At 55.2% G+C, this 15,602-nt stretch overlaps 2 protein-coding genes across 2 annotated transcripts; one reads left to right on the plus strand and one right to left on the minus strand.

The window, feature by feature from the left end:
- Positions 1–7,692: 7,692 nt before the first annotated feature.
- C8Q71DRAFT_708376 (nuclear protein 96-domain-containing protein) lies at positions 7,693–11,272 on the plus strand (the record flags this gene model as incomplete). Its single annotated transcript, XM_047920616.1, has 7 exons — positions 7,693–8,187; positions 8,847–9,055; positions 9,105–10,361; positions 10,422–10,539; positions 10,593–10,793; positions 10,856–11,107; positions 11,168–11,272. The coding sequence occupies 7 exons, from the start codon at positions 7,693–7,695 to the stop codon at positions 11,270–11,272; spliced, it is 2,637 nt and encodes an 878-aa protein (XP_047778605.1).
- Positions 11,273–11,781: 509 nt separating this feature from the next.
- C8Q71DRAFT_797099 (uncharacterized protein) lies at positions 11,782–12,481 on the minus strand (the record flags this gene model as incomplete). Its single annotated transcript, XM_047925722.1, has 3 exons — positions 11,782–11,940; positions 11,993–12,056; positions 12,126–12,481. The coding sequence occupies 3 exons, from the start codon at positions 12,479–12,481 to the stop codon at positions 11,782–11,784; spliced, it is 579 nt and encodes a 192-aa protein (XP_047778606.1).
- Positions 12,482–15,602: the final 3,121 nt, after the last annotated feature.

Consider the following 15,602-nt stretch of genomic DNA (forward strand, 5'->3'; position numbering starts at 1 on the left):
TTTCTACTGGAAGAAGTTGCACATGGACGGAGAAGCTGATGCCCAAGAAGAAGGCAAGCATGCGTTTGAGTCTTGGAAAGACTTCAAGGAAGCCTTCTTGAAGGCGTTCCCCGTTTATGCCGAAGGAGACAGAGACTCGATAATGCTTACGACTCTAAAGCAAGGAAAGACTCCCACCCCTGCCTTCATCCCCAAATTCCGATCCATCGCGTCCAGGACCGACCTCTCTGATAAGACCCTCTCCGGGTTCTTCAAGAGGGCAATCCGCCGTGATCTCCTTGACAAGGCAATGAATATGGAACCACCCACGACCCTGCAAGGGTGGTTTGACCTTGTCCTCCGACTTGACTCCCGCCAGATCTACAATACCAATTACTACGAGGGAGGGAACAGCGGAGGTAACAACCACCGCTCCTCCTACCCCTCTGGACGAGGCAGCGGACGATTGGACGAGCCTATGGAGATCGATGCTATGGATCAGAGGGAACGGCAACGTCACCAGGAACTGGGCCTCTGCTTCGGATGCCACAAACCCGGACATCTCCTCCGGAACTGTCCCGAGAAGAGACAGAACCCGAAGTTCACCCAGCGCAACCGAACTTCCCCACGCCGTGTGCCCGCCTCCTCTACCCACGTGCGAGAAGTTACTCCCGCCTATGTACGAGAAGTCTTCCAGGAACTCCCGCTCGAAGAACGCGCTCCGCTCTTTGAGCAAATGTCGAAGGACTTTTGAGTGGGTCTGAGTCATCGATGCGCCCAGACCCCACCTATGCACTCCACATATCCCATGTAGTAACAGGAATCACGCAATTCAAAGCCCTTTACTTTCCTCTCATGGTGATCGGAGTGCATCAAGACATCGAAACGGAAGCTCTCATCGACAGTGGCGCAATGGCCACGTACATCCACCCTCGTCTTGTCATCAAACTACGCCTACCCTCGGTACCCCTTGTCCGACCCATCCCGGTCTTCAACGTAGACGATACTCCCAACAAGAAGGGAACCATATCGCACGCCGTCGCCCTTCGCTATCGATGGAAGGGAACAACCAAGCTTGTTAAGGCGTACGTTGCCGAGATCGGAAGACAGGATCTCATTCTAGGCCATGAATGGCTCCAGAAGGAGAACCCCATCATCGACTGGAAGACAGGCGAGCTCGAGTTTGAAGACCAGACGTACTGGGCCAAACGCGAGCAGAACGAACAGCTTAGCAAGGCGGAAATCCTACGAACTATCAAAGTGGAGCTACCTCCCGCTCCCGTCTACCGGATCCGCCGACAAGTTGAGGAACCACCTGATCGGGCCTGCAGCCCCGAAGAACCCCGTGAACCAACCCCACCTCGACGAGTGACCGTCGAGGATGTTCCCAAAGAAGAACACAAGCGAGCTGTTGATGCTCCTCAGAAGGAAGTTGTAGCGGAGACTTCTCTCTTGGACGAGCCAATTGAGGAACTCCCCAACTTCCCCCCTATGAACCCACACCCTGAACCGCTCGAGAGCGAGGAAGATTATGAAGCACGACTCCGGTCCATGACCGAAGATCTGGACCCTGACGAATTCCTGGCATCGTATGCCCCTGGTGCAAACTACTTGGCAACACTCGCTTTCGTTGAAACACCATTGACGCAGGAACACGAAGACACCCCAGAGCCCCTGCCGTCCAGGCATGCTATCAATCGGATGATACGAACCGGCACCGGCGCACTAATCCCCACGGCATTTTCGATCGGACGAACCACCACGGCCACTGAGCTAGCGCTCTCTGAGTGGGCTGGAAAGAAGCAGAAGACGGTTGAGGAAATCGTTCCTCCCTATCTGCATGACTTTCTCCCGGTATTCGACAAAGTAACGGCATCTCGACTCCCAGAGCACACCGAGTACGACCACGAGATCAACCTGAAACCGGGGTTTTCGGAGATGAAGACCCAGGTTTACCCTCTCAGTCATGCTCAACGCGAGGAACTTGACAAGTTCTTGAAAGAGAACGAGTCGAAAGGTTACATACGACCCTCAAACTCTCCGATCGCCAGCCCTTTCTTCTTCGTTGGAAAGAAAGATGGAACGTGGAGACCCTGTCAGGACTACCGAAAGCTTAACGAGAATACGGTCAAAGACCGCTACCCCCTCCCCCTGATCTCAGACCTCATGGACAAGTTTAAAGGCGCAAAGATCTTCACCAAGATGGATCTGCGCGCCGGCTATAACAATGTCCGAATCAAGGAGGGCGATGAGTGGAAGGCAGCTTTCGCGGTTCCCGGATCCAACCAGGGTCCGCCACGACTATACGAACCCACGGTCATGTTTTTCGGTCTATGCAACTCGCCCTCGACGTTCCAACGGATGATGAACTCCATCTTCGAAGATATGCTAGCTGAAGGCTGGCTAGTCATCTACATGGACGACATCCTGATCTACTCCGCGGACACCACGACACACCACGAACGGACTCGACGAGTCCTCCAGCGCCTCAAGGACCACAACCTCTATCTCAAACCCGAGAAATGCCACTTTGACGTCACTGAAGTGGAATTCCTGGGAATGATAATCCGACCGGACACCATTGCCATGGACCCTGTGAAAGTGAGCGGAATCGCTGACTGGCCCGTACCCGAATCAGTCAAGCAAGTCCGCTCCTTTGTCGGATTTGCAAATTTCTACCGACGGTTCATCCTCCACTTTTCTGAGCGTGCACGACCCCTAGTGGACCTCACAAAGAAGGACGTACGATGGCATTGGGACGAGGAGCAACAACTCGCCTTTGAGGATCTGAAGCACGAGTTTACGCGTGCTCCCACCTTGGTCATGCCAGATGAAACCAGGCCATTTGCTCTCGAATGCGACGCCTCGAAGTTTGCTACCGGCGGTGTCCTGCTACAGAGTGATGCAAACGGAGACTTGCACCCCTGTGGCTTCATCTCCCAGTCCTTGAACCCCGCCGAACGGAACTACGAGATCTACGACCGCGAACTCCTCAGCATCATACGCGGTCTGGAGACCTGGAAACACTATTTCCTAGGTAGCCCGCACAAGCTCCAAATCCGCTCGGACCACCGTAACTTGACCTACTGGCGCACCGCGCAGAAGCTCAATCGACGACAAGCACGATGGTCGCTGTTCCTCAGCGAATTCGACTATGAACTGGCACACGTCCCTGGAACGCAAATGACCATCGCCGACCTTCTATCCCGACGCAGTGACCATGATACCGGGGCTGATGACAGCGACGACATCGTGATGTTAGCCCCCCAGCTCTTCGTGCGAGCCATCAACGCGGACCTCCTCGATCGCCTACGAGACTGCCATGAAAAGGAACCCATGGTAAAGGAGGCCTTCGATGCTCTCCTTGGCAAAGGACCTGCACCTGCGAAGACCTCGCTTACGGATTGGCAGACGGACGGAGACCTGGTATGGTATCAATCACGAGTGTATGTTCCTCCGGATGCGGGACTCCGACGGAACGTGGTACGCTTGTACCACGAGCTCCCCTCCGCAGGACATCCGGGCATCCACAAGACGACCACCCTCGTGCAACGCGACTTCTGGTGGCCTGGAATGGGACAATTCATCGCACGATACGTCAAGGGATGTGGAATCTGTCAGCAGATGAAACCGAACACGCATCCCACAGTGACTCCTCTCATCCCAATCCCGCCACAACACCCCGCCACACCGTTCTCATGCCAAACAATGGACTTCATCACTGCACTCCCCGAGACTCCCCGCGGACATAATGCTATTTATGTCGTGGTGGACCACGACTCTACGAAGGGGGTAATTTTCATCCCATGCACGGACCAGGTGGACGCCGAAACAACCGCCAAGATGAACCACGACCACGTGTACCGACGCTTCGGACTCGCACGCAAGTTCATCTCCGATCGCGGCCCTCAGTTTGCATCCAAGGTCATGGGAGAACTCTGCCGCCTGACCGGAATTGAACGCGCACTCTCCACGGCGTACCACCCCCAGACTGATGGCCAGACGGAACGAGCCAACCAGGAACTCGAGATATTCCTCCGAATCTTCTGTGCGAACAATCCTGAAACATGGGACGAGATGCTCCCTGACGCCGAGTTTGCGCACAACTCCCGACCTCATTCCGCCATCAAGATGTCGCCATTCTACGCAATGATGGGATATGAACCCCGAGGAATCCCCCACATCACCGAAGTTGCTGACTCCCCAACCACGGAAGAACGACTCAAGCGGCTGCAGAAAGCCCGAGAAGAAGCCGCTTTTGCACTAGAAGCTGCGCAACGAGTCATCGAGAAGAGAATCAAGGACCGCACGCCTGCCTTCAAGAAAGATCAGCAGGTATGGCTCGACACGCGGCACCTCCGCCTCCCCTACGCCACGAGGAAACTAGCTCCTAAGAAGGAAGGTCCTTTCAAGATCACCGAGGTCATGGGAAGAGCAACGTATCGCCTCCAACTGCCTCCGCAATGGCGAATCCACCCTGTATTCCACGCCGGTCTCCTATCCCCGTACAATGAAACCAAGGAACACGGCCCGACCTATACAGAACCTCCCCCGGACGAAGTAGACGGAGAAAACTCCTGGGAATTCGAAGCTATCCTTGGTCACAAGGGAACGGCAAGCCGACGCCGGTACCTCGTGAAGTGGAAAGGGTACTCTCCCAGTGAGAACTCGTGGGAACCCGAAGACGTCTTCCTGGGCACAGGGGAAGAGACCCTTGATGAGTACAAGCGCGCGCACCATCTCCGACTCCTCTACGAGTATAAAGAGAAGAGCCGTCTTGGAGTGGTGAGACTCGGACCCCAAGACGACAACGCTTGCGACTTCTGAGTCGAGCTCTATGCCCTCCACCGCTGCCTACGACGACCTTTCTCTCAAGGCTTACTACGACGCGTGGGTCATCACCCAGCTCTCCTATCTCGGCCTGAACCGCAAGCAACGTCTCCCACTTGACCCCCGTTACCACCTCTGTGACAAATGCCGATTCCGAGTGCGCACCGAAGGACACGAACTACGATGCCGCCCCACTCCTCGGCCTCCACGCAAGGCAACCCCCTCCTTCCGACCCGCGACTCGACCTCCCTCTTCGAAACCATCCTTCGTACGAAACCACTTCCACCAGGGACACTCAACTGGCCCCTCGCCTCCCAGGTCCTCTGCGCACCCGGGGCCCTCCTCACGCAACTTGAGCGTGATGGTTTCATCAACGACGACCCCAACGTCGTTCTCGATGCAATGGACACACTGACTGACCTCTATGAGGCAGCGGCGGACGTTTGGGTCCAGCAGGACCTCCTCGAGGACGCCATCCATCTCTTCATATCCCGACGAGATGCCTCCGCACGACGACTCCTCCGACGTTTCAAGGAGCTCGAAGACTACTCCGCGGTCAAACAAGCCGCTCGCCACCTGATCCCCATCAACGATATCACCTACTCTCGCGACTTCATCGTAGCCCCCACTTTCCCGAATGTCGACGCACGCGACCTTGCTCGCATGATCACCAACTACTCCCCGTGCATCGTCTGCCAGGGCACCGATGCTGATTACCACCGAACCATCGACTGCTCTCACTACCGCTGCCCCCAATGCAATCGTCGCCAGCCGGGACATACCGAGGCCCTCTGTTCAGCTTCCGAAGCTGAAGCACCCACATTCCCGCCGGACCTGCGATCCCTGAACGACCTGATGCGTGGAGGTATCTTCACGCAGTCCGTCGCCCACCGCTGGCTGATGGAGGCCAACCATATCTACTCCGCGCTCAGTGGTCTCATCACCTCCCGACCAACCGAATTCCTTCCTCCTACCCTACGCGGCAAACGGATCGGATTCGAGCAGGCCAATAGGTGGTATGTGGTCCGGAATGGTCGCATCGACGGCATCTTTGTCAGCCTTACCCGTGCCACGGTCCTGGCCATGCACGTTGAGGCAGCAATGATCTCTGTATACGAATCCCGCGAAGAAGCCCGTCGAGCCGGCGACTCTATGCACGACGAGGACCATCCTTTCCTCGACGAAACCTACCTGATCGGCGCCCGTCCTCCTCGTAGCGAACGACGTGCAAATACCGGAGTCCGACCCCCGACCCCTCATCCTCGACCATACCTCGGCGGAATCCTTACCTCGCCTGGACTCACGGACGTGGACCTGGATTCCCCGGTCGACGATGACGGCAGAAGAAACCTCGTCATCCAGACGTTGGAGCCCTCCTTTGGCCTTTTGGAGGAAAACGACGAGAATGTGCCTGTCCGGTCGATCCCGACGCGCGAAGCCCCGCCTCGCCCCCCTCACCTAATTCGCCCCGAGCCGGTACGTCAACCCCTGGCGGACTTCACTCAGGACCTGGAACAGGTCCCTCTCCGCCAACTCGCTACCACTCCTACGTCATCCTTCCAACCCTCACCCACGATCGCCTCACCGGTATCGGGCACGTTTGAGCTCCAGCATACCGATACTGGAGAAGTCGACGCCGTCATCCACCGTCATCGTGACGGGTCCACCACCATTCAGAATGCTCCGCCGCCGCCGCCTTATTCTTAGAAGATCGACGAGGTCGTCGACCCTAGGAAGGGGCTTATGTTACGTCAACGTTTGTTTTCCCTTATTTTCACTTGAGCATTGTACTATCCTAGTATGGGCCCAACCCCATGACGCTACGGTTCCAGTCTTCGGACTCCTTCGCTGTTTGCTCCGGTCCAACCCGGAGCAGTTCACGTGATCTCTGACTCAGTATGACTCGTCCCTTACTCATACCTGACTCATCATTTATGACTCGATCCCTGACTCGTCGTGACTCACTCCCCTGCGCTCCTATTGGCTAGGTAGTTGTGACTCGTTCAGGACCTGCCCTGAACTCCCCATGTATATAAGACCTGTGTACAGTAGCGGTCGAACCTCAGTTCGACCTGGTTATCTATTGAAGCTTCACCAGCTCCTTGGATATCAGAAACTCCCCGCTCGACCTGCTAGACGGACTTAGCAGCGTCTCAGACCATCCTCCCCATCCAAGGACGATTAGAACCTAAGGTCCCTACGTTTAGGGTTAGGTTGAGAGCTAGTGCTCTAGGTGTCACGCTTCGCGTAACATCGACGACTTGGCATGATGAGAATGCCAACGATGAACCAGACCGAGGTTCATGACCAAGATTGACAAGCGGAGTGCGCAGATGGCCTCAAAGAAAGGCCCTCCGACACCCTCCGCCAGTACATACACGTTGGATTTGGTCTCTTGAAGACCGCAGCCCTCCCTCGTCAAGACACAAGAGGTCTTCCTAAGGGCCTGCCTAGGGGACACTCCGTTTCTCGGGGAGGGCTTGCGTGATATGAAATCAGAATTCACCTTCGTGGTAGCGTAGGATCACGTACAATATTCTCGTGAGTCCATCGGTGAGCGAGTTGCGGTTACTTGTCCAAACGAAGACATGCAGCCACAAAATAGTTGCTCTTGAGTTGGGCGCGAGTTTCTTCGCGCATACATTCGTCCAAAGTGAGGGAGCCGGAAAAAGAGGAGTGTCCCGACTCAGAATACTGTATCATGATTGCATGCTGTTCAAAATTCTGTCTCTCAGTTGGCGGAAAGCTGAGAACAAGGTCGACGCGGCTCCGTCACGCTCGCGGGTATACAGACGCTGTGATCACGTGCTGGCGGGTTTATGCGCATTGTCCATTGTGTGGTCGACGCCACTTCTCTTCGAACCGCCACCACTCATCGCTACAATGCGCTTCAGGGCGTACTCTACAGACAGCGAGGGGGAGCTCTCCTCTGACGACGATGCGAAGCGCGTAGACGACGAGGTGGGGACCGCGTCCGACGCGTCGGAGGACGAACATCGCCCTGCAACTCGACCACGAAGGCGCGACGACTCGCCCATCTCTGAGCCAACAGAGCCAGAGCCAGAGGAGTCTGAAGAGGAACCGGTACCTCGAAGACGGCCCGTGGTGCAGTTCGACCCAGCAGTCAAGTCTCCGCCGCTTACCCAGCGCGCTCCCGTGAACCTGACGATCACATCATGGGCGAGGGACCGAGGGATCGAGCCGCAGAAGATGCACGTCATGCAGGCCGCGTTGTTTCGGCAACCGGAGGAGGAGGCTGCGATGAAGGCCGCGTCGCAGGCGCCACAGCCGCGTCGAAAGGCCTCCGTGTTCGCGGGCTTGAGCCGAAAGCATAGCAGGGATTCGGAAGGAGAGGGATTGCGGACGGAGCTACGTCAGGTGAGTCAACATGCTCGCACATCTTGTCTGTTGTCTTCGTCCACAAGTGGGCCTATACGATGCTAGGCGGCGCGATCCTATCCTTCGTATGTGGTGTCTCATATGGCGGGTCACTCAACCCGTTCGTTGAGCTCGTGTCTGCCTTGGTTGTCGTATTCGTATTTGCAACGCCGCGAGCGTCTGGGGCGGCCTGCGCCACGTCCGCCACGGCCTGGGCTGGCAGGGCTGCAACAACACCTAAGCGCTTGTCCGAAACGCTAGGGTGGCACAAAGGCGTAAACAAAGTGGACGCGGTATACACCCACGAAACCTACAGAGAACATCGATCGAATCTATACACCGCGCAGACAGTAGCACAGGACAGCTCTGGTAATGTATTGGAGTCCTCGAAAGGGGGCCATATTATGTTGCCTTCGTTCGCGCATGCGATAACCAGGGTGCGGGCCAGTGTACCACTTTACCATGTACTGGGAATGCCAATCGGGCGCACAACCCGGCAACCAGCATCATATACATGTGACACGAGCCCACAGCCTATCGCACACGGTTAAGAGCGGCATCACGCCACAGTCGTGCCAAAAGTACCCACTGTGTCGACGACTAATTTACTTGAAAAGTTGTCTCGTGCTTTTGTTCATTGCCTGACCTTCGCTCCATAGCGCGCCTCATTTGCACAAGACCTTGAACCAACGCCCTACCGACCAACTCGAAAGTACGCACGCGTAGAAAGTTCTGCGTCTGCAGTGACTGGCACCGAGGGCGCATTCGTAGACGCAGGACTCGCCTTTGGGCGTTCGTTCCGCGTTGGTTGGGGCCCTGGAGGCACTCTTGTTCACCTGGGTACCCTTTGTAGTCCGCACAGCACACCGTGAGTGTTCTTATATCTGTCCATGTCACTCAGCATAACGTACTTCCAGGGGAAACTCGGCAAATTCCTCAATCCTGCGCAAGACTGTCGTCCCTCTTGTGGCAGGACTTCCGGCGCAAGCGGGCGAACATGCATCAAAGCTGCTCTCACATCACTTAAGCTCCTCACCGATCGAGGCGGACGAAGATGGTGTGCCTTTTGCAAACCCGTCTCGAGGGCTCACTTTCTCCTCGTTCGCCGCCCTGTTCCCTATCACCGACCGCTCATTCGAGGCATGCTTGTTCCGCTTAGGTCGAGCGCTGTTCGACCCGATAGATCTGCGCCTGGCGGAGCCTATTGGGGTCGACATCCGCAACCGGGTGTACGCATTACGCCGCAAGGCCGCGCTCTCGAGTTGGTTACAAACCGCAGTGGCGGCGTCGGTGGACGCGGACCTGCGCGAAAACCCTGGCGCAGACTGGGCGTTTACTGCCTTTACGCTGCTCTCCGGGAATCAAGCTGAGAAGGCGTGCGAGATCGCCATGGATAGCGGAAATGTCAAACTCGCTACTCTCATCTCGCAGTACCCTGGCGATGACGTATTCCGAGACGATGTGCGGACACAGCTAAATGTGTGGCGCGACTGGAACATCGACGCCCATATCAGTGAAAGCACGCGCAGGATATACGCGCTGCTCGGAGGTATTGTGGATAATCTAGAAGGATCCAAGGGCGTTGGACTTGAACAGTGCCCCGACCTTTCCGTCCCGAAAGGCCTGAACTGGAAGCGAGCATTTGGTCTTCACTTGTGGTACGGCGAGCCATTGGAGTCTACCGTGGCAGACGTTTTCCAGGCGTACGAACAACACTGGAGGAACACGCACGGAGAAGTTGCCTCACCTGTTCCTTGGTACGTGGAGCAGCCCGACCGCGACACAGGACTCGTCCCGTGGAAACAAGCTTCGTCCGCCAACCCTCCGGACGCGCTGTACTCTCTCATCAGACTATACGCCGACCCTGCGTGTTCGCTGTCTACGGTTCTGACGCCGCTGTCGTTCAACGCCTCCCCCGCGGACTATCGCCTTCCATGGCATCTATACGTCATAATGTCGCGATGTCTGCGCGTCCGCGACTTCGCCGATCGGGGGAATACTGGCATCGCAATGGGCGAAGATGCAGTTGACGCAAGTGAGGACGATGAGCCATCGGTGGAGGGCCATAGCCCGAGCGCAGACCTCTTGGCGAATAGCTATGCGTTGCAACTAGAACAACAAGGCCTGATTCAAGAGGCGGCCTTTGTGTTGTTACATATCGAGGGCTCCGCGGGGTATGTTTCATGATCGATGATGTCCTGAGTCGCAGGCTCACATTCGCGGATCATGGCTAGACGCGTCAAGGCTATCAAGGAGCTTCTGGGTCGCTCCGCCGCTCTACTGGATGATTGGATGACTCGCGGGCTTGTAGGCAGTCTGAAGTTACCGCTGGCCTGGATCAACGAAGCCAAGGTAACACACTAAGCCTCTGTCTCCATTCCGCGCTCACGGTGTCGTCAATTCAGGCTATGTACGCGTTGGACTGCGGCGATGTTTACGGCGCATACGAGCTTTATCTTTCCGCCAGCTTGTACAACGCCGCCCACGATCTGGCTGTGCTTCAACTAGCGCCCGACGCTGTGATCCGTGATGATCTCGAGCTGTTGAGGAGCTTGTTCGGAAAATTCCTCGATCATCCTGTAGATGACTGGCACGTCAGAGGCAAGGTCAGTCAAGATGATGCACTAGGATTCTCAGCTGGTTTCTTACGCACCACGATCACGTCCAGGTCTTCCTGGACTATGTCCAAGCCATGACACGCTTAGAAGAACTCCGAGACTACCTCGAAGAATTGAACACCGCTGTTCCCGATGCAGCAGAGGCAGCAGAACTCGACCACCTTGCGCGATTTGTTCCAAAACTCATAAGCATCCTCCCCGACGTACTACACGATCAATCAGACGTCCGGCATAAAGCAGCCGTGGCAGAGATGACCACACAGCTCACCACGCGTCTTGATCGAGTAAGGCCTCTTGCTATAGTACGTGGTTTCATTGCTTCGCGACAGTGTGGCAAACGGTGACCTTCATCTCCTACGCAGCACCAGTCTCCCGTGCGCAATACCGCGTTGAACGACGGTCTGCGGCTACACAATATCCGTACGGCTGCATATGAACGCTTTTTGAGGACTATCGAAGCTGCATAACGATATTGATCTGTATTATGGGACATATGGATACATTCCTCGTCATTTCCCTTGCCGCCCTACACAGGCATCTCGGTCTAAGGATATATATTCTCATTCAGTAGTCACGTCAATCAACCATGTGGCGAAAGAGTAAGTGCTTCACTTGCAAGTATCTAAGTCACACTCAGCGATTGTGACAGGCGTCGCTGAGGTCTAACTTAGGACTGAAGTACTGAACCTTAACCAAGTCAGCTATTTGTATAGCTTCGTCAGTACGTCCGTGGTTCTCCGCACCAGGCGCTGCTCATGATAACACTGTACTCTGTTATGAGGATGTGACGCTACGTTGTGCAGCACTACTCAGCAAACACCATCCATTACAAGCTTCCTCTTGTCCGCTATCTAGTACAGTGCGCGAACCACCATGCTGCAATAGGTTGGAGGACTAGTGAAGTGCATTACAAATATCCAGTTGGGTATAAATAAATATGTCCTCTCGTTTGCTGACTCGGAGATCCTATGATCCGTCAGTCAATGTTGTGACCGCAGGTCAGGAGGACGGTAGCAACAAGGCATGCTTCCAGGAGACCCAGCTGCATCCCTTCTTGAGTCATCTCAAGCGTGACATCTTGAGCTCTCCCGATTCTCGCCAGGACTCGTGGAGCGGTCGACTGGAGTTTATACAGCTGCATAGACGGTGAGCGGATTGCCTCGACTTAGCACTGAGAGATAACATACACATATGTAGCCTTCAGCAGGGGACCATGCGTATGGAACACCGGCGACATTCATCACCCGCTTGCTGGAAAAGTACGTCCACGGTAAGCATGCCAAGCACAAACACTAGCAGACGTAAACAAACTGATCTAACCTTTGGTCAGCTGAGAGATGAAGCCAATCGCGCACTCGCTGTCTGGACGCAACTCCACGTATCTCCACATTGGCGTTGGGCTGCCAGTTGACCATGGCTACGTTGCGATTGTCGTTGTCTTTCAACATCGTGGACGACAGAGCTCCGGAGTCGGTGGCAACGCGATATACGACGCGCCCCTGCGGCCCGGCGATGCTACAGTTCAATATGGTGGTGTTACATTCGGTGAACTTGTAAAGTGTGCTGTCTGGCTGCACAGTCTTCGCGTTCGAGATCGTGACCGTAGGGAGAGCACCGAAGATGGAGGGTGCCATGCCGGAGCCATAGCCCCAACCACCAGCTGCGAATGGGTTCATCCCGGAGTTTGGAAACGAGCTTGGACTTCTTGAGCTGCTGCTACACCTCTTGCAGGTGTCTGTATCGATGGGCTCCTGCTTGACCGGAGGGTGGTCTATTATATGCCTCCATGTTGGAGTATCTAAGGCGGTGAGCAAGAGTTTGGTCGCGGTCATGGTGGTTGAAAGTAGAAAATGCCAGGGCGCTGAAGCCTTGCCGCACGCCGAGGTCGACGACAAACATAGCAAGCCAACTGATGATGCCCAAAACTGAGGCGAGAAAGGGCACAATTAGCTTCCCCAGGATCGCCGAGGAAGAGTGTTTCCACATAAATCTGGATCTCAGATCAGTGTGCAGACGCTCCGCTTCACGTGCAAGGGACAACCGGCGATCTGAAATGGTCTCGACACTCCGGGCTTCTGAGAGGCCGTCTCGGTTGCGACAGTTCACTACTCACACAAATAGTATAACGAGGGAATAGACAGCAAAATTTCGGTATTGCTGCCGCATTTCAGAACTCGAACTACCTGGGTAACTCGTGAAACAGAATCCACTTCATGCGGACGATTCCTGAGACGAGACCGTTACAACTTTAGGCTTCAGCTCAGGATAGCTCTGACGGAGAAGTCGGGGTCAAAAGCAGGTCTTCATGTCTTCTGTCTGGCCGACTGCAGTACATACAGCCCATCATTTGTGCACGGTGTACGATGTATGTCGGCAAAGAGTCCGGTCGCGCAAGAGTTGAAGATATGGTGTCGCTCTTTGAACCTATGTCGATTGTTACTTGTTCTGCACCCCGGCGAGTGGCTGAACTTGCGGCTCCGAGACCTCACGGACATAAGGTTGCTATTCAAAATGATGTCACAGTGTAGACAACGCTGAAATCCCGCATTCCCTTCCCCGGAAACAGCGAGTGAAACAGAGCTGTGCACATGCGGAGCCGCCGTCACTTATACCGGCCAATGCTTCCATTGGGTTGGGCGCACACTGCTCCGACATACACATGCTCGACCTCAATGGCGGACATAAAATTTGATCGAGCGCGAAGGGATAGGAGCAACATATAGCACTGTAGGCCGCGGTACCTTGTCGACCGTATACTAACCCTGGAGCAGAGCGCCGAGTCCAATAGACGAAACGGAACACAAATCAGCGCTCCGGAAGCTAAGGAGGCAACACCTAATGCACCGCACGCACCGGTTCTTGTACTTAGTACAACAGAAGTGTGACTACCCGCGACGCAACGTATGACGGCGGTTAATCACGTAAAGAAGATTATTGCCAGATCACCTTTCCGCGCCGGCCGATCGTCACGAGGCTGGAACATTTATAAGTCCGCTAAGTATGTGGTTGATCTCGATGTGTAACCATCAATTAGTGTCGCGGCCGCATTGCTGTATGGAACCGGAGGTTTATGCATATTTAGCACGAGTATCCCGGGCACGAAAGCTTCTCATGATCATCTGCATGGGCTTTCTATTGAATAATAACCTAAGCTCGGATGCGACAGGGTACCACTGACCATGCATGGAAAGATACTCTCTCAGTCTGCCCTTTGATGCTGCGTACCACAAATTTTGACGAACGAAGCATTCGAGATGCCGACGACTGCATTTGCTCGTAAGATGGCAACGTTCCGGCTCAGGGAAGGTGCGCAGTGTATCAAGCTTGCCCGGAAGAGAGAGATCGGTCCTAGGAGTTGCCCAAAAGTTCAGTGGGTGTCAGCATGTACGCATTGTGGATGACTGTCGCGTGGGTGGAACATTTCATACCCTTGGTCGCTTCTATGGTGCGAACGTTAGGCACCATGGCTGCGCAATGACAAGTGGTACTGGTGTTTCAATTATGGAATGCCTCTCTCTACAAGCGTGAACTAATCTCGGCTCCGTTGACGAGCATGACCGACTGGCCTGCGGTCTTGGAGACACCATCGACCGAGCTCACCGAGACAATTTATTCGGCAACCGCTGGAGACTCTGGCTCTGGTGGCACTGAGGAGCGTGAGGTAAGATGGCTTGAAAGGTCGCCGGCGTACCAAACTTCCGCGGTATCATGCGGCGTTTCTTTACGAAGATGACTGTTATGGAAGTGGGGTTGACAATGACAGGATGCGTCACGAACTCCAGCGTCGTTGGGTAGATGTGATACAGGAGACGTTGTAAATATCTACAACTTGCCGCAAGTGAGTAGTCTACGGAAATAGGTTTCCGCAAAGTCACGCACATCAGCTACTTAGATCCAGGATCGACGCCGACACCGATGAAATGGAAGGAGAGATGACGGCTGCAGCGATGTAGCCCGAGGCACAAGCAGAGGTTTCCCGACCGACCAGATCGTAAGCTGACCGGGTGCACAGCCATCGATCTGTAGTGAACCACGATGACGAAGGAGCACAGGAGATATTTCACAGATGTCAGCGACGCACCTCAAAGAATGACATTGCGACGTCCGGCTACCGCAAATACGAGCCAGATGTGGCCAATCTAACAGTCAAAAGGGCTTAGCACTCGAGCTCAGATGACATGACCCTACGGTCTTACAACGGAAATTCGTTTGAATGCAACTTACGTAGTCGCAAGCGAGATCTCAAGGGGCCCTCGTACATGCCCGCTTGGTCTACGCAACTTCTGGAGTGACGGGGTCGCTACGATGGCAGCTCATTGAATTCCTCGAACGGCATGCATGTCCGCGGAGCCTCCGCCCCCAACGGCGGTTCAGGCGCGGCGGGTCAGGCGTGGGTGCCAGTGGGCCCTGCTTGATTGTGATTGAACACTCCTCCGGCTGTCGACACTACACAGGACTTCAGGGCTGAACGCAAGCCCTGGTCACCATCTGATCCTGCGCCGCGCCGCGCTTGCTTAGACGACGAAGTCCACGGCGCAGACGATGTATCTGTCCGGGGCCCGTCAGGTCTCGTCCGGCCGAAAGTGTACTGACTCACAAGGCGCATCGAGCCCGGCGGCCAGCTCTTGCAAGACTATTGGTGACGCCACCGCCATCCCCGAACCCGAGAAGGCGGCGGGTCGGAAATCGGTGGTTGGCGTCACTACGGGCGGTGCAGTTGCTATCAAAATGTAAACACCGATTCTGGATGCAGGTCCTGTGCAGGTTCACAGCACTCAACGCTTGATTATGGTTGTC

The sequence above is a fragment of the Rhodofomes roseus genome (genome assembly GCF_022264815.1).
Source record: "Rhodofomes roseus strain CIRM-BRFM 1785 chromosome Unknown C8Q71scaffold_11, whole genome shotgun sequence".
Taxonomy (NCBI): domain Eukaryota; kingdom Fungi; phylum Basidiomycota; class Agaricomycetes; order Polyporales; family Fomitopsidaceae; genus Rhodofomes; species Rhodofomes roseus.